At 38.0% G+C, this 20,524-nt stretch overlaps 1 protein-coding gene across 1 annotated transcript; it reads left to right on the top strand.

Annotated features, from left to right (window-relative positions):
• The first annotated feature begins 18,892 nt into the window (after positions 1–18,892).
• On the top strand, positions 18,893–20,398 carry LOC127119987 (high mobility group B protein 2). Its single transcript, XM_051050372.1, has 7 exons — positions 18,893–19,157; positions 19,256–19,357; positions 19,499–19,556; positions 19,654–19,698; positions 19,806–19,886; positions 19,971–20,051; positions 20,142–20,398. The coding sequence occupies exons 1-7, from the start codon at positions 19,117–19,119 to the stop codon at positions 20,157–20,159; spliced, it is 426 nt and encodes a 141-aa protein (XP_050906329.1). The 5' UTR covers positions 18,893–19,116; the 3' UTR covers positions 20,160–20,398.
• Positions 20,399–20,524: the final 126 nt, after the last annotated feature.

Genomic DNA, 20,524 nt, shown 5'->3' with positions numbered 1-20,524 from the left:
GGTTTGATATTTTTCCGATTAAGTTATCTAGTTAGTGATCGAGAAAATAGCAAGTGTACTATTTTGCCTTTTATAGTAATAATGGGGAAATTCCCCGAATGTCGATCTCAAAGACTGCATGTTAATATTGAGTTTAAATTATCATTCAATTAAACAAAAAGTATAAATTTGGTTTTTAAGTGTAAAAATATAATAATAAAAGTAAAGGTAAAAAAGGATGAAAATAAGGGTTTATAGAGAAAAAGGAACAATGCCAGGGAAGGTGTATGATTTATCCCTGTAACAACTCTGAGTCACTATTGCATCAACAAATATCAATTACTACCAGTTCTCAAGGGTATTTTCTCCCAAGTCCTTGGTGAGAAAACCTTTAATCAATCTACCCTAATTCCTATGTCCATAGCCAATTAGGGTGAAGTTAAGTTGTATAATATCAAGAATACTCTGGTTCATACAGGGTATCCCTAGTCCTAGGTGATATCTATTGTAGAGTAACCTTGTGAAAACCTTATCAATGGCGGTCCAGCCTAATTGATAACCACAAATCAATCTCAATTGGTCCGAAAGAGAAAGCAATAGACACATCAAAAGGTTACCGTAAAAACAATATTATAAATGCAAATGTAAACTCAAATTCATTACAAATCTAAATCAGGGACACCCCCTAGCATTGGGGGGTTTAGCTACTCATATTGTTTAAAACAAATTCAAGATAAAAATTACACAATACAAGTAATTGGATGACTTTGATCTTCAATCGCTCCCGCTCATGAATATCTTCAGCTCTCTGAATGCCTTGATCTCTGTAATACTTGATTGATTCACAATACTGTGTTTTGCCATATTCCAAGATGATTTTTCCTTTGGCAGAAGACCTTCTTTTATAGTGAAAATTCCCAGTAGCAATTTGACAAATCCAAAGATGTCTCTAAAAAGGCCGACGAACAAAAAGCCCGAGAAAACTAGATTTTTTGGGCTTGGGCTGACACGGCCCGTGTCAGCCTACTGTTTTGGCTAACACGTCCATGGCAGGGGTGACACGGTTGAGGGCACTGCCTGACACGGCCCGTGTCAGCTGACACGGGTGGCCGTGTCAGGCTACTGTTTTCTTCACTTGTCTTCCCTTTCCCTGACACGGTCCGTGTCAGGTGACACGGGTGGCCGTCTCAGGCCTCCTGTACCGGGGTTTTCTGCTCCTTTGCTTGCCGGAATCTCGCACTATCTTGTTCTGAGTTCTCTGGTTCTTCTACCTGGATCTATCGGAAAAAGCACAGCTATCCCACGCATAAAATCACGATAATAAAAAGTAAAACATAACAAAGATTAAAAACGCGTAAATAAAATGACGAAAGTAAAACTAACTCGAAATGTACCATAAATGCTTGCATAGTGTGTCAAATGCCTTTGTTTCGCATCAGATCAGTAATGAAAACTCAATGTAAATGGTGACTGATCACAACCCCAAACTTAGCTCATTGCTTGTCCCAAGTAATGTTTCATGATCACTCCCTAGAATTCTTCATGTTTTCCACCACTGCTGAGATCATTCGCCAACGTCTTCCCTTTTCTTTTCACAAGTCCTGCCTATCCTTGTAAATCATTATTCACACTTCCACTTCAAAGCACCGTTTCACCTGTCATCTTATATCACATTCTCACCAATTCTCTCGGGGTAAGCTGTTTACACTCATAATTCAAAATATGCAATATCACTCACAAGTTTGAATAGTCTCTCTTTTCTCATCACCTACACATAACACACACACTTTTGAGATCTTTAGGGTTGTAGCTTGGCTTGGGTTAGGGTATGGATTAAAAAAAAAGAAAAAGGAAAACAAGGGTATTTTGGTTCAGATTCGATGTTACATCCTGTGTTTGTTTCTTTTATTTCCTCGGTTTTCTTTTCTTGTTTCTTTTTCACCGACTGCCCTTTTTCGTGCTTCTTTCTTTTGAATCTTCGAGTTGTCGAATTTTTATTTTTCTTTCTTTTTCTCGATTCATCATTTTTTTCTTTTTCTCTTGTTTTTGCACTTTCTTGGGCTTTGAGAGCTTTTGGGGTTTTTACCCCAAACTTAACTTTTCAACACAACTTTGAATGCATTATCATGACTGTGAACAGGGTGAGGAAGTGTTTTGGCCAATGGTTACATTTATGGTGTTTAAACAAAAAATGGATATAGGCTCAAAGGGGGTTAACGAGGGATATAAGTATTCGAGATGGCTAGAAAGGCTCGGGGTTAATTACAAACAACATGCCTCAGTGTGTGTATCATACAGTGACAGTCCCAGAGAGTCTACGCAAATTTAGAGTGATAAAGACAAACCTGAATGACGCTCATGATGATTAATGTGTTTGGCTTTTTATGACTCACTTGGTTTGGTTCAGCTTTGACAGGATCCACAATGCTCATTAATTTGGTGCGATTTCTTTCTTACTTCGGAATGTGCAGGATATTCGTGTCGGTTAAGCTGTATACGCTGCGTCCGATCTTTACTTTCAGTAGTGTCACTTTCTGGGGAGATCCTTTACAATAAGCCATGGTGAGTGGTGTGATCCTTTCATCCATTCTCAATCGTGATCATTACTATTTCCAACCTGTCAACACAGACTTGACACACTTGTAGCATAACGTACCTTCAACAGACAAATTAAATCTAGAATACAAAAGTAAAAAGTAAAAATAACACAATAACCAAATACTAATAAGAGACATAAAATCTCCCCCACACTTGAACTCAACATTGTCCACAATATTTTTGAACAAGAGCGGATGAGGGTACTCACAGGGTCATACTGAGGAGGGGGTTGCGGGAAATGCAACATCAACTGTCGCATCATGTTGCTCATCTCATCCAACATCGCCCCCTGACGGGCTTGCTCGATGCCTTGCCGCTGTTGTTCAGTTCTCAAGTCACCTATCTCGATTTGTACCCAGCTCCATTGGTCAGTTGACCAAGATGATGAACCCGCCGCCTGTTGGGTGGGTTCCTGATGCGGTGGGACAAACTGCTCAGGAGGTGCTTGAGGATCTTCCTCTTCTATTTCCGTTCCTTCGGCATGGTCATCCACAAATTGCTCACCTGCAGTAAAATGGTCAGTTTCGTGGCCTTCATCCGCATCGGGATTGGCGCTCACATACAACCAATTAGCACAGTCAGTAATAGCAACTCTGTCCGGATCCGGCAGAGCGATGATAAACCTCTTATGGATAAGTACAGAATAATAAGTAAGGGCAACATCAATGATACCTTGTGAAATTAGAGCAGACATGTCAATTTTTGTGTTACCTGCAATTGGCGTGTCTTCGAGTAAAACAACTTGATACCCGAAATGCTCAGTGATTTGGGTGATCATTCCCCCTACGGATATGCCTCCGGAGTTTGCTCAGCCGACTCTGCCCAGATAGTCTGCTGCAAAGGTGGCTACATTGATGGCTTTGGTTTGGGCCATCGAGTACATAAAGAATAGCTCTCTTTGAGTAGCTACCCTTGTGTTATCGCCTCTTCCAAATAGGGTATAGGCTAAACCCTTCTGGGCGTACCTGAAACATGGATTCTGGATGCTTGAGGCTTTCGCACCTTTGGAGGAGTAATCCGTCCTCCCGGTGATGGCGATCCAGAAATCCTTTGGTGAGAACCCGTCTGGGACCGCCCTTGGTCCGTTCAGGGGGAATCGGAGTATTGCAGCTAACTCCTCAACAGACAATTCATGATAATTGTTAAATAACCGTAAACGTAAGGTGCCGAAATAATACCTGGTTGTGTCAATCCACCTTTTTTCCAACTGGAATTCCAACATGCTGAGGAACTCGAGAGTAATGCGCTCGTAGGTTGGCGCTTCCAAACTCATGAACTCGAGCATTCCCAAAACATGGAACATCTGGTATACCTCAATTTTCAGCCCAGAGCTTTCAGAGTATGCTCACACACATACCTTGTCGGCGTGAGTTTGCGCTTTCGGTGAATTTGGTATCGTCGTTCTTGTTCCGGATTGTCAAACACGATGTTGTGTGGAGTTGGATTCTGACTCGGGCGCTTCCGTGACTTTTCCATTTCCGTAAGTTGTTGCTTTCCGGTAAGGATTCTCTGCGGGGGCATTTTGGACCTGCAAAAAATATAAATATTCTGAACTTTCGAGTTAAGAAATTCCGAAACTGTGGTTAGGACCGGGACAACGAGTGGAGTAATATTTGTGAAGGGTGTTTTGGCGATAGGTGAGTGGAAATGGGGGTTATGGAAGGTTTTGTGTGGTGAGGTTTATGAGGTTTAATGGAATTTGAAAGAGTGTGAGAGAAAGAGATGAAGAATGATGAGAGAAAGTAATGAGGTATGGGAGGAAAATCAGATAATGATGAGGTAATTGGGGAAAATGTGTGGTTAATAGTGGATTAAGTGGGTGGCCCACACGAAAAATCAAAATTTTCAAAAAATTCAAAAATTCCGCTTGCCTGACACGGCCGTGTCAGCTGACACGGGTGGCCGTGTCAGGCTATTGGATTCACCACGTTTCAGCAATTTCCTACAGTGCTCCTGACACGGCCGCCCGTGTTAGACTATTGTTTACCAAATCCAAAATTGCTTTTTCTTTCAGTGCTCCTGACACGGCCTGTGTCAGCCTACTGTTTTCCCAGTTCCACGTTTGCTTTTTCCTCTTCTGACACGGCCCGTGTCAGCTGACACGGGTGGCCGTGTAAGGCTGTCCTTTTGACAGTTTTTTGATTTTTTTGTTGGTTCAATTGTTGGTTCCTCTATGATGTTCCCTCCTTGTAGAACTCCTGTATAAACCTACAGACACACACAACTGATTAGAAATAAAAAGCGTGGGTTGCCTCCCACGAAGCGCTTCATTTAATGTCGCATGGCTGAACGGTTCTCCGTCTGCTTAGGTGAGACGAGTTTTTTCTATTGGACCACCCTCCTGGTCTTGTATGTATGGTTTAACTCTCTGCCCATTCACCTTAAACGTGTCTCCGTTTGCTGGATTTCTTAGTTCAACGGCTCCATGCGCAAATACTTTTTGTATCTCAAAGGGTCCCGACCATCGGGACCTTAGTTTCCCTGGGAAGATCTTCAACCTTGAGTTGAATAATAACACAAATTATCCTTCCTGAAGGTCTTTCTTCTGAACGCGCCTGTCATTCCAGGTTTTGGTTTGCTCTTTGTATATCTTAGCATTCTCATACGCTCGATTTTGGAATTCTTCCAGCTCTTGTAATTGGAGGATCCGAGATTTACCCGTTGTGGAAAGATCATAGTTGAGGAATTTGGTGGCCCAAAACGCCCTATGCTCAAGTTCGAGTGGTAGGTGACAAGCTTTACCATATACTAACTGATACGGGGACATACCTATTGGTGTTTTGAACGTTGTTCGGTATGCCCAGAGTGCGTCATCGAGCTTGATTGACCAATCTTTTCGTGAGGCACTAACGATCTTTTTTAGGATTTGCTTGATTTGCCGATTGGATACCTCAACCTGTCCACTAGTCTGGGGGTGGTATGGTGTGGCGATTTTATGCTTGACATTGTATTTCCGCAGTAGGTTCTCCATCAACTTATTTAGGAAATGGGTACCTTCGTCACTAATCAGTGCTCTTGGTACCCCAAACCGTGCGAAGATACAATTCTTGAGAAAATTGATTACCACCTTTGCATCATTCGTGGGCTGTGCAACTGCTTCCACCCATTTTGACACATAGTCAACCGCAACCAGAATGTATTGCTTTCCAAATCCCCCACACATCGAACAGTTCGACCTCTAACATGGCATTCTGAGGCATCTGATTTCTTTTAGATATGTTGCCTGTTCTCTGACATTTGTCGCATTCTTTTAGTACTACTTGTGCATCTTTGAACAGTGTAGGCCAGTACAATCCAGACTGGAGGACTTTGGCCCCGGTTCTGTCTCCGCTAAAATGTCCTCCATATTCTGAGTTATGTCAGGGTTTTAAGATGTCCCTTTGCTCTTCCTCTAGAACACATCTCCTGATCATGCCATCTAATCCTTTTTTGTAAAGGAATGGATCGTCCCACACATAGAACCTGCAATCATGCAAAAACTTTTTTCGTCTGTTAGAGTCAAAGTCATCAGGTATCAGTCCACCTACCACAAAGTTCGCGTAATCGGCGAACCATGGAATATGCGTAATGGCTAGAATACGTTCGTCTGTGAACTCATCTCTGATGGGGTGCGTTTCTTCTATTTCTTGAATAATAGTCATCTGAGACAAGTGATCAGCAACAATATTTTCACTACCCTTTTTGTCTCTGATTTCCATGTCGAATTCTTGTAGTAGTATGATCCATCGCAGCAGCCTTGGCTTTGATTCCTGTTTGGAAAAAAGATATTTTAAAGCAGCATGATCGGTATATACAATTACCTTTGATGCCAGCAAATAGGATCTAAACTTATCAAACGCGTATACCACCACTAGGAGTCACTGCGCCAAAAACTGGAATAGACAGCGCACCTTAGAGGGCGCTTTATTACAAAAGCGCTCTCTAAAGTGAAGCGAAAAAATAAGGAGCAATAGACAGCGCACTTTAGAGGGCGCTTTTGTAATAAAGCGCCCTCTAAGGTGAAGCGAAAAAATAAGGAGGAGATAGAGGGACAACAATACATGGCGCTTTTTAGAAAGCGCCCTCTAAGGTTACCCTTAGAGGGCGCTTTTAATAAAGCGCTGTTATAAGTCCATGTACATTTCCAGCTTATAAAGCGCTTCTGGAAAGCCTTAGAGAGCGCTTCCATAAGCGCCCTCTTAGGCCCCCTTTAGAGGGCGTTTTTTTTCCACAAGCGCCCTCTAAGGTCCCCTTTAGTAAACATTAAAATTATAACATACTGCGCATTTTGTTATTTCACTCTCTGTTATTTTCGTTCTTTTTCACGTTAGGGTTCTAAGGCGTTTTCCTTCCACCTCTGTTAGATCTACATTATTACTGCGCGTTTCCTCCTTCTACCAATCAAAGGTACACGATGCATACATTATTACTTTTACTATTGCTTTGTTTTAGCTTTGCGCAATTTCAGTTTTATGTTATTGTTTTACTATTGCTTTGTTTTAGCTGCGCGTTTACTATTGCTTTGTTTTAGCTTTGTTTTAGCGCATGCAATGGGACTACATTACCCAGTAGTTAGGGTTATACGACCTATGAACATTTGATTTTGTGTCAACACCAGTATCATTAGAAACCTAGGTCCGAATGTGTTTGAACTCTTCTGAAATTGTTTTTTATTTATTCTAATTAGTAATGGATAATACATGGATGTCTTCCAATCGATTGTCGAGAGAGTACGAGAATGGGGTATCAGAATTTGTTAAGTTTGCCGTTGCGCACGCCGAAGACCCCAGTAGAATGATATGTCCTTGCTTGGGTTGTTGTTATGGGAAACGGGTTGACGCAGTTCAGTTGACATCGCATCTAATGAGGCATGGAATTGATCGAAGTTAAACCCTAAATTTGCAAATCTGTCGTATTTTGGTGTTATCGAGCGCATTTGGGTGTTTGATTATGAGAAGTTTCAGATTCCTATATTTGGTTGCAAGTGGGTTGAAAATAATAACGGCATTCGAATGGATAAGTCAGGATTTTTGCAAGTGGATCTTAATAGGGTGGGATACAAAGATGAGTCTTTTATTCTAGCCTCTCAAGCTAGACAAGTGTTCTATGTCAATGATCCGAAAAGTACGAAATGGTCTATAGTTCTTTTTTCCAACAAAGTAATTGATGAAAACACTGGAGATCAAGGTGATATTGATGTTGAGATTGAATCGTTTACCAGAAATGATCAAGATGAGAATATTATATCAAATGATTCATATATTAGAAATGATCATAATGAGGGTATTTGGATCAATCCAACCGTCCGTGTTGTTAAGAGACATGTAGAACATATTCCAACCAAGAAAAGAAAGAGAACTTAGTGAAAAAGGTACAGGTCAAATGATTTTAATTGTGCTCTTTATTACAGATAAAATGACTTTTATGATTTTAATTGTTTTTACATTTGTCATCTGATTTTAATTGTTTTCTTTATTACAGGTAAAATGGCTATTATGAAGTCAATCATTCGTGCAAGGGGCAAGGGATACTCGAAAGTATCAATTGATATTTGTTTAGATGGAGATGTTCCATTGTCGTCAAGCCTCATTCGCGTAGATGATGATGCTGGATATTTGAAAGTATCCCTCTACGACAATGGAACATGTCCATCTAAACAAATATCAATTCTATCTTCAAAAGATAAGAGACCAAAAATATAAGGGGATTACGCAGCAAATCGAGTCAGTTGCATCAAAAAAAAGGTATAAACACAATTATATGATATTTATGCATAGAAAATGTTAATTCTTGATCTTATACATCACCTAACTAATTTTATGATATTTTAGGTTCATGCTATTGATATTGAACAAAAAGAGGTTGTTGCTAAGAAGACTGCTGCTAGCAAAAAAAACATACATCTTAGAGATGCTTTTGCTACTTAGTTTTATTTCTTTTTAAGTTATGAATTGGTTGTATATAGAATCTTTAGAAGTTAAACGATTATATATCAGTGGATTATTGTATATGTATGGATTGTTGTATATAAGGCTTGTTGAATGCAATGTGTGAAAAAGAGCTTCAAATTATATAGTTTTGGGTGTACTGCTTCAATATACAGGTTGTCTAAAATAAATAAAAAAATATAGCGCTTTTTTTAAAAAACAAAATTAAATAACCACCCACTTTAGAGGGCGCTTTTTAAAAAAAGCGCCCTCTAAAGTGGAAACATTTAAGGGTTTAGAGGGCGCTTTTACTGGAAAGCACCCTCTAAAGTGGAAACTTTTAAGGGTTTAGAGGGCGCTTTCCAGTAAAAGCGCCCTCTAAACCCTTAAATGTTTCCACTTTAGAGGGCGCTTTTTTGAAAAAGCGCCCTCTAAAGTGGCCCTTAAAGGGCTTAAAAAGCCACTTTAGACAGCGCTTTCACTAGGAAAAAAATACCATAGGGGCATGTGAATGCAGTCTTCTCTTGGTCTTCAGGGGCAACCGCAATCTGGTTGTACCCCGAGTAACCATCTAGGAAACAATAGTAATTGTGTCCTGCTAACATTTCCAGCATTTGATCAATGAATGGTAACAGGAAGTGATCATTCCTTGTTGCCACGTTTATTCTTCTGTAATCGATGCACACTCTCCAACCTGTAACAGTTCGGGTTGGAATCAACTCATTCTTTTCATTTTTTATTACCGTCGTGCCCCCTTTTTTTGGTACCACGTGGACTGGACTCACCCAAGAGCTATCGGAGATAAGGTAGATTAGGCCCGCATCTAAGAGTTTTACAACTTCTTTGCGCACCACTTCTTTCATGGCTGGGTTAAGTCTTTGTTGTGGTTGCACTACCGGTTTGTGGTCATCTTCCATTAAGATCTTGTGCATGGAAACATATGGCTTATACCTTTTAAGTCCTCAATTGCCCATCCGATTGCACCCTTGTATTTTTTTAGCACTTAAATGAGTTCTGCCTCTTGGACACTCTGTAGACTAGCATTAATGATAGCTGGACATTTTTCTTCAGTGTCTAGAAATACATACTTCAAATTTGTTGGTAACTGCTTCAGATTCACCCCTTTTTTTGGTTCTTCAGTGACATTGGATGGTGGTGGTCTTAGATCTTCCCACCGGTGTGGTCTAGATCTAATCCATTCAGGTTGTTTTTCCATCAGAGCAAGCACCTCAGATTCTTCTTCATCTTCATTACTTTCAAAAATGGATAAGCTTAAGACCCGGTTTAGTGGTGACTGGGGTCTATACTGTTCATTTTCTTGAGCAATTACTTGGTTGATTATCTCTATAATGTTGCTTGTGCCGATATCATCTTTGTATTGCATTGTATTCCTTACATCTATCTTTAACTCTTCATCATAGACCTTGAGGGTCATAGTTCCTTCCTCAATATCTATCACACACCGTCCTGTTTCCAAGAAAGGTCTTCCCAATATGAGAGGAATCTCCTCATCCTCCGGCATTTCCAGAATGACGAAGTCAACTGGGAAGACAAACTTGTCAATTTTTACAAGAACATCTTCCACAATACCATATGGTCGCCTAACAAAACGATCCGCAAACTGAAGGGTCATTCAAGTATCTTAAACATAACCGATGCCTAATTTCTTATAGATGGACAGTGGCATCAAGCTTACACTTGCTCCTAAGTCAGTCAGAGCCTTCTTGAATTTTCTATCACCAATAGTGCAAGGAATAATAACCGATCCCCTGTCTTTCTTTTTCACTGGGATTTTCATTCCTTGGAGAATGGCACTACATGTTTCAGTCAGGATGATCCGTTCCGTATCAGTGGAACGCTTCTTGGAAATTATGTCTTTCATGAACTTGGCATATATTGGCATTTGTTCCAATGCTTCAGAAAAAGGGATATTGATTTCGAGTTTTTTGAACATCTCCAGGAACTTCTCAAAATTCTTCTCATGTTGATTTTTCTTTTTCTATCGTGGAGGGTAAGGGAGTTTGATTATGGGTTTAGGAACCTTCTCCTTCTCCTTGACAGGAGGTGGTATTGCTTCTTCATCTTGGACCTTTGTTTCCTTGATTTCTAAATCCACCTCTATTAATCCATCTTTTTTTATATCATTTTCCTCTGTTGACTTTCCACTTCGGGTTGTGACAGCGTTAACAGTATTATGTTCCCGTAGATTTGTCACCGTACCACTAGGTAGGGTGCCCCGGGCTTGAGAGTTTGAAGCTAACTGTTGTGCTATCTGTCCCATTTGAACTTCAAGATTTTTAATGGAGGTTGTGGTGTTTTTCTGATTAGTCCTTGTTTCTTCTTGAAACTGTATGCTGTGGGCTGCTAACTTTTCAATGGCAATCTCCCATTTAGCCTTTTTAGGTGCATGTTGTTGTTGCTGTTGTTGCTGATACCGAGTCTGATATTGCCCTGTACCTTGTTGCGGAACATTCCCTCTCTGATCTTTCCAGGAGAAGTTTGGACGATTCTTCCAACCTGGATTGTAAGTGTTAGAATAGGGATTATTCTACTTCAAGAATTTGATCTCTTCAATTTGTTGGGGAGTCGCAAAGCAATAGACTGTGTGATGAGGTCCATTACAGATTTCACAAGTGCTCGCCTGAGCTGGCTGAACCTGCGCTATCTGTTAAGTACCTATATTCATAGCTTTCAGCTTTTTGTCTACTTCGACAACAACAATATCTTCCAGACGGATTTTATTTGTCTCTAATTTTAGATCAATCACCCCATCTGGCTGACTGGTACATCTGTCATATAGCTCTAGATGCTCATTGGCAGCTATTGCTTCAATAATCCTCTTGATACCAGTGGCTGTTGAGAAATTTGTTGAGCCACCGGCTGTTGTATCAATCAAATGTTTTGTCTTTATTTTCAGCCCATTAACGAACATCTGCATTTGTTCGGTTTGATCCATATTATGAGTGGGACACGCGACTAATATCTTTTTGAATCTTTTGTAAGTGTCTACCAATGATTCACCATCCTTCTGTTTGAAAATAAGAATTTCATACCTTTTTCTCAGGAATACTGACGCTGGAAAGTACTCATTTAAGAATGCAGTTTCCATCTCCTCCCAGGAAGTGATACTACCGGCAGGGAGAGAATAGAACCATTCTTCCGTGTCTTCAGCTAAAGTGAACGGGAACATTCTTAATTTTTTTGCTTCATCAGTATGACCATCAATTTTCAGGGTGGTGCTTATGGTCAGAAATCTTTGCAGATGTTTGTTGGCATCTTCATTAACCTTTCCGGTGAAAGGTTTTCTTTCCAATTGATTGATCGTGCTAGGATGCAGTTGAAAATTCGTCACATTCACCGTTTGGTTAACAATGGTCAGTCTACCACCCGGTGCATTTGCACCTCCATAGTCACCCAGGAGTCTTTCCGGAGGTGGAAGAGGTGGAATTGGAGGAACTTTAGCCCTTGGTTCCTTGAGTTCTGAGTGATCAGAGGTACTTTCTTCTGTAGAATATACTCTTTGTTCTCTGCGTCTTCGGTGAAGGGTTCTCTCGATCTCTGCGTCAAAAAGAAATTCAGCTGAGGGTTCTCCTCGCATACACCAATTAGTAAATTATAAATGACAGAAAAATAATTTTATTGCAGAGCAACAAAATTTTAATTGAAATAAAATTAAACTCTATATTTTGGCAGTCCCCGGCAACGGCGCCAAAAACTTGATCGGGAAAATAGCAAGTGTACTATTTTGCCTTTTATAGTAATAATGGGGAAATTCACCGAATGTCGATCTCAAGGACTGCACGCTAATATTGAGTTTAAATTATCATTCAATTAAACAAAAAGTATAAATTTGGTTTTTAAGTGTAAAAATATAATAATAAAAGTAAAGGTAAAAAAGGATGAAAATAAGGGTTTATAGAGAAAAAGGAATAATGCCAGGGAAGGTGTATGATTTATCCCTGTAACAACTCTGAGTCACTATTGCATCAATAAATATCAATTACTACCAGTTCTCAAGGGTATTTTCTCCCAAGTCCTTGGTGAGAAAATCTTTAATCAATCTACCCTAATTCCTATGTCCATATCCAATTAGGGTGAAGTTAAGCTGTATAATATCAAGAATACTCTGGTTCATACAGGGTATCCCTAGTCCTAGGTGATATCTACTGTAGAGTAACCTTATAAAAATCTTATCAATGGCGGTCCAGCCTAATTGATAACCACAAGTCAATCTCAATTGGTCCGAAAGAGAAAGCAATAAACACATCAAAAGGTTACCATAAAAACAATATTATAAATGCAAATGTAAACTCAAATTCATTACAATTCTAAATCAGGGACACCCCCTAGCATTGGGGGGTTTAGCTACTCATATTGTTTAAAACAAATTCAAGATAAAAATTATACATTACAAGTAGTTGGATGACTTTGATCTTCAATCGCTCCCGCTCATGAATATCTTTAGCTCTTTGAATGCCTTGATCTCTGTAATACTTGATTGCTTCACAATACTGTGTTTTGCCGTATTCCAAGATGATTTTTCCTTTGGCAGAAGACCTTCTTTTATAGTGAAAATTCCCAGCAGCAGTTGGACAGGTCCAAAGATGTCTCTAAAAAGCCCGACGAATAAAAAGCCTGAGAAAACTGGAATTTTTGGGCTTGGGCTGACACGGCTCGTGTCAGCCTACTGTTTTGGCTAACACGCCCATGGCAGGGGTGACACGGTTGAGGGCACTGCCTGACACGGCTCATGTCAGCTGACACGGGTGGCCGTGTCAGGCTACTGTTTTCTTCACTTGTCTTCCCTTGCCCTGACACGGGTGGCCGTGTCAAGCCTCCTATACCGGGGTTTTCTGCTCCTTTGCTTGCCAGAATCTCGCACTGTCTTGTTCTGAGTTCTCTTGTTCTTTTACCTAGATCTCTCGGACAAAAACACAGCTATCCCACGCATAAAATCACGATAATAAAAAGTAAAACATAACAAAGATTAAAAACGCATAAATAAAATGACGGAAGTAAAACTAACTCGAAATGTACCATAAATGCTTGCACAGTGTGTCAAATGCCTCTGTTTCGCGTTGGATCAATAATGAAAACTCAATGTAAATTGTGACTGATCAGTTAGACCAGCACACATTAAGGCAATTTTTTTGTTTATAACTCTGAGCCTTTATAAACCATCATGTAGTAATAGCTATATCCATTGCTAACCATTTTGAGCCTAAGCCTCTCTTTCGGTGACGTAGCCTAAAATTCTTAGCCATGTTACTTAAAAGATCTTCTCTTTCCACTCTCTCTTTTAAGTTAGATAAAAGTCTAGTTCCTAAAGCATATGAAAAAGATTAAGTTTGGGGTTGCTCTTGGAAGTGAGCAAAGTTTTAAGTTTGGGGTTGGGGTACTAGGGAATATGATCCAAATTTTCAAAAATTATTGGGAAAAGAAATAAAAAAAAAAGACACTTCTTCAAAAAAAATGAATGAGAAAAGAAAGAATTATATTATAAGAAGAATCAAAACTCTTTAGTACTATCATAAAGGAACAAATATGTATAATAATAGAAGGAGAACTATAAACCTAACTCCAAAGGTTTAAACCTATTTCCTCAAAATATCATACCCTAACACAATCCGAGTTACAACCTGAAAAGTCTTTTAATGTGTGTGTTGTGATTTCTATGGTGAACTCTATTAGAACATGATCAAGCTAAATTTAATTGATATTTGCATGTTGATTAAGAGATCACCCTATCCATTGAGTGAGTTATAGTGAGCTGAGAGACAGGTTGAGTACTTGTAAATATTGAAGATGTTTTTCCGAATTTGTCAGATAGAAGTTGGGAGCTAGAACAATGGTTATACAAGTTACTTAAGGACAAGCAACAATTCAAGTTTGGGGTTGTGATAACAGTCCATCATTGCATATATTTAGTCGAAGAATCAGAGCAAAATAAGTGAAAGCCGAGAGAATACGAAGAAGAATGACCAAAGAATGAGGGGGAAATATCTAAGTGTGCAAATTGTGGACTTGGTGAAAAATTGAGTGAAAAAGGAGCAAAAAAGGGTGCATCTTTGGAAATAATTACACCCACCATAGCGCACAGGATATGACATTTAAAGCTGCATCTCGCATGCAATGCAAGGTATCATGCGCGCGATGGTCATTTTTCTTGGCTTTTTCTGACGCGTTCTGGTCCATTTCGACGCCTTTAAAAGAGGATTTTTTGCACTTTCACAAGGGGTTATGAAATTTGGAGATTGAAACACGATTTTAAGGGCACAAATGGATATTTTTAGAGCATCTGAAGCCATTTGAGGTCATCACTTCAAGGGACTTCTCATGTCATTTTTATCTATCAATTGTGGTATTGTTAATTGCACTATGAGTAGTTAAGCTCCTCTATGTTAGGTTGTGTTATGATGAACCTATTTATATATTGTTGGATTCTATGTTGATTTGACTATTGTATGAACCTATTGATCTATAATATTATTCAATTATTTTTTATTTGTAATGCTTTTTATGTGAGATACTCTTTTAATCTAATTTTGTGCACATAAGGAATATTAATCATTAGTCTATATGTTGGACCTAAAGCAATTATTGTACTTACGCTAGTTGAATATGGATAGGAGACCCCGAGTAATGGCATAAAGAATTAACGTTCTATACACCGCTTAACCTTGCTTACATTGGCAGACTAGGGATAGAAAACTCTGGGTAGTGGTTAATGAGTTATTTCGTGAGGGATCAGCTATAATGGTTTTGTTAATTCGCCTTGGGGGTTATAGTGATTAGATCATTCATACATGGCATCAAACATCAATAATAGAGGAATAGAAGATTCTAGAACACAACCTAACCACTTTTGTGATATTGTTTACTTGTTTATTTACTTCTCGAACTAAAACTCGAAACCCCCACTCTTTACTAGTTTTTCTATATTTCACACATTTTATCTTGCTTGGAGGCAGCTCCCGTGGATTCAATCTTTTTATTACTTATACATTATCAATACACTTGTCTAGAAGTCATCAAAGGTCTTGATAGAGTGTCATTACCCTTCATTAAGAGATTCCCATAATTGATTATAGACTTTATTATCTCTCATCAATTTATTAGGTATCTATTCTAATCGATTAGACAACTCAAAGACTCGTCATAATCAATTTAACATTTTCCAATTCAACTGACTAGGCTCCAAAATCATGTTTAGTGAATTTAATTGAAAAAAGTTAGGCTTCAAAAATAGTTTTTAGTGTGTGTGATTTATACCTGCAAGCACATAGTTCCACACAAGTTGCAAGACTTTTCATTTTTTCACCATGTTAAAGAAAAATAAAAGTTTTAAATGGAAAAACGAATGCAAGCAAGCGTTATTGGAATCACCGTCTATCTTGACACGCTGAATAATAGGTTCATTGTTATATATCAACTTGATTGTTACCAGGCGTTAAGCTCAATACTCGTCTAGGAAAAAAAAGGTGGAACAACCTGTCTATTTCTTAAGCAGAGTGTTTATGAACGTTGAGGCTCAATATCATAATATAGAAAGGTTAACATTGGCGGTAGTGGTGACAGTAAGAAAGCTCAAACTTTATTTTCAAGGACACTGAATATTGGTAAAAGTAGATTATCCCATATGTCAAGTCCTCAATAACCCATACCTGACTAAAAGAATGGTTTATTGGGTATTAAGGTTGTATAAATATGACATCCAATACATTCATATTGGAATAATCAAGTCACAGGTCTTGATAGATTTTTTGGAAAAATTCAGCACGTCAATTGGCGAGGAGATTTCCCCCACCTGCACCAAGATCAATACCTCTGGTTCAAGAAGCACCATGATCGCAACCTTCGATCCACAGTGTCACATCAACACAGTCCATCGAAATATTCGCTCTGACATAGTTTCCACAATCCTCACCATTTTCTGGTTCCGCAATAAAACACTTTGTTTTATTTTTTATTCACTTTTAGGCTAGTAGTTTAACATCCTCGTACCCATACTCAAAGTTCTCTCAATAGTAAATAAACCCACAAACAAGGGACATATTTCCTACCCCAACACAACCATGTGAAGAAAAAAGATATTATTGGTGAGAGTTATCAACTAAACCTCAACTAACTTTCATAGTTAACAACAAAAATGACATAGTCAGTTGGATACCACGATCAATACTGCTACAAACTCCCAAACATTAGGTCAATACCACACTAGGTATATTCACTTGTAGTGTGGAAATAACCTAAACACTCTGGATCAACCATCATCATCATCATCATCATCATCATCATCATCATCATCTATAGGGAGTCAGGTAAACAATGACCATATAAAACTTATATAAGTTAGTGGGAATGGCAACAATCATGTCCTTTCTCATTACTTATAGACATGTAGTTGTTCCACCAAATGAACCTAATGGTAATAAGTGTATAGACACATATCAAACTATGGAATATATGACACCATTTATCAAGTTTCTCAACAACTCATTGACATTGTAAGACCCATGGTTAATAACGAGGTCTAACAAGCTAATGAGTTGAACACAAGAGAGTTAATTTGGGTGGAAATTTTGTCGCATTTGCTACTTAAGGAGTCAAAGGGAAACAAGGTTAGGGAGACATTTCTACTAAAAGGCATCATGTTAATACGACAATAAATCATTCTAAGATCCATTTGACTCATATACAACAAATATCTTTTACTCGTTTGTAATTTCCATTTTAGAACGTTCGTCACAACTAACTGTTAGGGGAACCCGATGAAAAATGATACATATAATAAGGTTAATCTTCAATTTGGATAGTAATATATGGCAAGAAGCCGTATGTAGCAGTGGGACATATTGATATTCCATAAGCATCTCCTTATGGCGACATTATGCAAGAAACCAACATGTCTTACATTGAAGGATATGCCTTAATCGTCTTGATAATGTGATCTAAAGGCTTATGTAAGTTTTATCGGGGTCTATGACGAGCATAAATGTTCATGTATGAAACACGAGGGATGACTCAAATTAAGGATATCATCTTTAATTCATATTCTCATATATTTTTTTTTCTTCTTTAAGTGAGTGAGGCATACATACATTCTTATGTCAATGTAAGACATGATGTAAGCATGTTATACGTGAAAATGTGAAGTAAAATCACACTTAGTAGGCGAGACCCTTATTTATAATGTAATAAAGCTTCTTTAAAGTTCTGCATGTTTCTATTTCTCCTCGTGCGACTGTTGCAAGCAAGTTGATATGGATATTGGAAACTAATGTTTAACCAATCATATCATAATAATAATGGTAAGTCAGTGTGATTGTTGTCATTTGAGTTGAGATTGACGATACAATTAACTACATCATAATTATTTAAAGGTATATGCTTTTTATGACAAGAAAAGTGATGTGAAGAATAAAAATTTCATATATTTGACCACTTAAAAAATTGAAGGCCACATGTTAGAGTATTAATGGCTTAAAGGAATACTATTGTTTGACGTTGAGAATAAATCCAAACCATTGGACCGATACAAAAGCCCATCACCAAAATGAGACCAAGTTATATACGCGTGATCCCGCATGAAGATATTGCAATTACTAATCCTATATTATTATAAAATAAATCTTGAGATAGATCCCCAACACAAAAACACATGAAACCCTAGATTTACGATTACCATCTTCTATCTCCAACACAAACATAACTTTCCGTCGCTCTTTGCTCTCATCACAAATACCACCATCGTTGGGTTTTTCCCTTTGCAAAACCTTATACAAAACATCAAGAACTTACTGTCACATATAAATTCCATTTATACGTGCACTACCAAACTCAACATGTTCGACACTCATATCGATGACTCCTCGAGGGACAAAATCACACTTGTTCTCCATTTTCATATGGTAAACAACGCTCTCACGATACGAGGTAATATTTCTTTAGTGCTTGTTTGCATCAAATCCTCATTTATATGGTTATTGTTTGAAGAGACGTTTCAATGATTTAAAATCAAATCATATAAAATCAAACTAATCAAAATTTTATTTGTTACAATTATTATTTTTAAATCAAAAGTATGATTTAATTATTATGAGATCCTAAATCTATACTATATCATATGAATTAAAAAGTTGGGATCATCTCATTTCTGTAGAAAAAAATGAAAAGTCTTAGGTAGTACAAAGATACTTTAAAAAAATATATTGTTTTATCAACTTTTTTTTATTTTAAACTTATTCATTCATTTTGAATAATACATAAGTTTGTGTAATGTTTTAATTTTGTAGGAGAAGATTTTAACAATCATAGTTCAAGTAAGAGATAAATAGTACATAAAATTTCGCACGTGCACACTTCGCACAGTGATGAAAGAAAACACAAGCTACGCCACAGCTTAAGCCAAAGAAGGAATAGCGAGATCACACGGATCGATGACATGTACACATTCTTTTCATTATCCCGCGTAAATGCGTACTCCAAATTTCATTTTCCCTCCATATTGCTCTCACGCTCACATTCAAAAACCCACACACGCTCTCAGTATTTTTCACAATTCACAAAACCGAATTTACTCTCTGAAACCCTACACTTCGCTCGCACCGATTCTCTCTGAACTTCGATCAACATGCCTAAGGCTACCTCCAATGCAAAACCTGCTGATAACCTGTGAGTTTCTTCTTCCGCTTGCTCCGCACTTTCAGATTCGGTTTTAAGTGTTTATCAGATCTTACGTTTGCGATCTCGTTTTCGTTTTTGCTTGTTAGGTTGAAGCGCAAGGGCGCTGGAACTGGAACTAAGCAATCGAAGAAAGCTGCGAAGGATCCAAACAAGCCTAAGAGGCCTCCAAGTGCTTTCTTCGTTTTCATGTATGTTTCTGAGCTAAAAATTGTTCGATCTGATTTTTTTTTATTTAAAATTTGATATATCGTTTTAAGTTCAATTCATTTAGTATTTTTAGGTGAATCGGATTTTGATTTTTTGTTTGCGCGATTTTGTTATGGTTTTAGGGCTGAGTTCAGAGAGACTTTCAAGAAGGAAAATCCTAACAACAAATCGGTTGCTGTGGTGAGATTTGTGACGTTAAGTTATTGTTATTGATATTTTTTGAAATTCGAATTTCGATTTGAGTTATCTAATGCGATTTAATCTGAATTTTGAATAGGTTGGTAAGGCTGGAGGAAAAGAGTGGAAAGCACTGTCTGCTGCTGTGAGTGATTTGCGCAGTTCATCGAAGTTAATTGATGATTATTAAATAATGATTATGCTAATTCTATTTTTTATTTAACGTCGTTTTACCTTTTGTGTCTATTCCAGGAAAAGGCTCCTTATGTTGCTACTGCAGAGAAGAAGAAAGTTGAGTATGAGAAGGCTCTCCGTGCCTACAACATTTCATTGGTAAATTATTTGTTTTGTATTGATCTAATTTTACTTTGAATTGTGTTATCGTTTGTGATGTTTGAATTAAATTTTATGTATTAGACGGAAGGAAAAGCTCCATCTGAGGAAGAGGGATCTGACAAGTCCAAGTCTGAAGTCAATGATGAGGATGATGATGATGATGTAATATTTCTATCGTTTTAACTCTACGTGCTTAGTAGTTGTTATTTTACTGGTTGTTGTGTTGATTGAGTTTATTGTTTTATTTTTCAGGACGAATCTGACGAGTAAAGTTGCTGCTCTTCAAAGAAGAAGAAGCGTAGTAGTAATTGCCATAGAATAATAATTTGTTAGTAGGTTTTCAGGAATTATGGGGACATTTTGGATCCACACAGCTGTTTGTGATGTGATAAACAGTTTCAGTGCCTTAGGTTTATATTAGTGCATTATATTAAGTTTAGGTTCAGAGCCCCATGACCTGTACTTAAACTCCATCTCTATTATTAATACAAACTCAGTTTTCTATGGTACACTTGTTCTATTTCTCTATGGAATGCCGTTGTCATTTTCTTTTGAATGAGATATGTTACTACCTTCTTCCAATTGATTGTTAAGCATTTGTTGTGATTGATACATATTTTGTTAGCTTTAGTAAG

The sequence above is a fragment of the Lathyrus oleraceus genome, chromosome 2 (genome assembly GCF_024323335.1).
Source record: "Lathyrus oleraceus cultivar Zhongwan6 chromosome 2, CAAS_Psat_ZW6_1.0, whole genome shotgun sequence".
NCBI classification, from domain to species: domain Eukaryota; kingdom Viridiplantae; phylum Streptophyta; class Magnoliopsida; order Fabales; family Fabaceae; genus Lathyrus; species Lathyrus oleraceus.
This window is presented reverse-complemented; position numbering and strand designations above follow the sequence as displayed.

Bases quoted from the DNA above. Each gene is read 5' to 3' on its own strand.
- LOC127119987 (XM_051050372.1), top strand. From the start codon at position 19,117: ATGCCTAAGGCTACCTCCAATGCAAAACCTGCTGATAACCT. The intron at 19,358-19,498 runs GTATGTTTCTGA...TTATGGTTTTAG, and splicing joins AGTGCTTTCTTCGTTTTCAT to GGCTGAGTTCAGAGAGACTT. The intron at 19,699-19,805 runs GTGAGTGATTTG...TGTCTATTCCAG, and splicing joins GGAAAGCACTGTCTGCTGCT to GAAAAGGCTCCTTATGTTGC.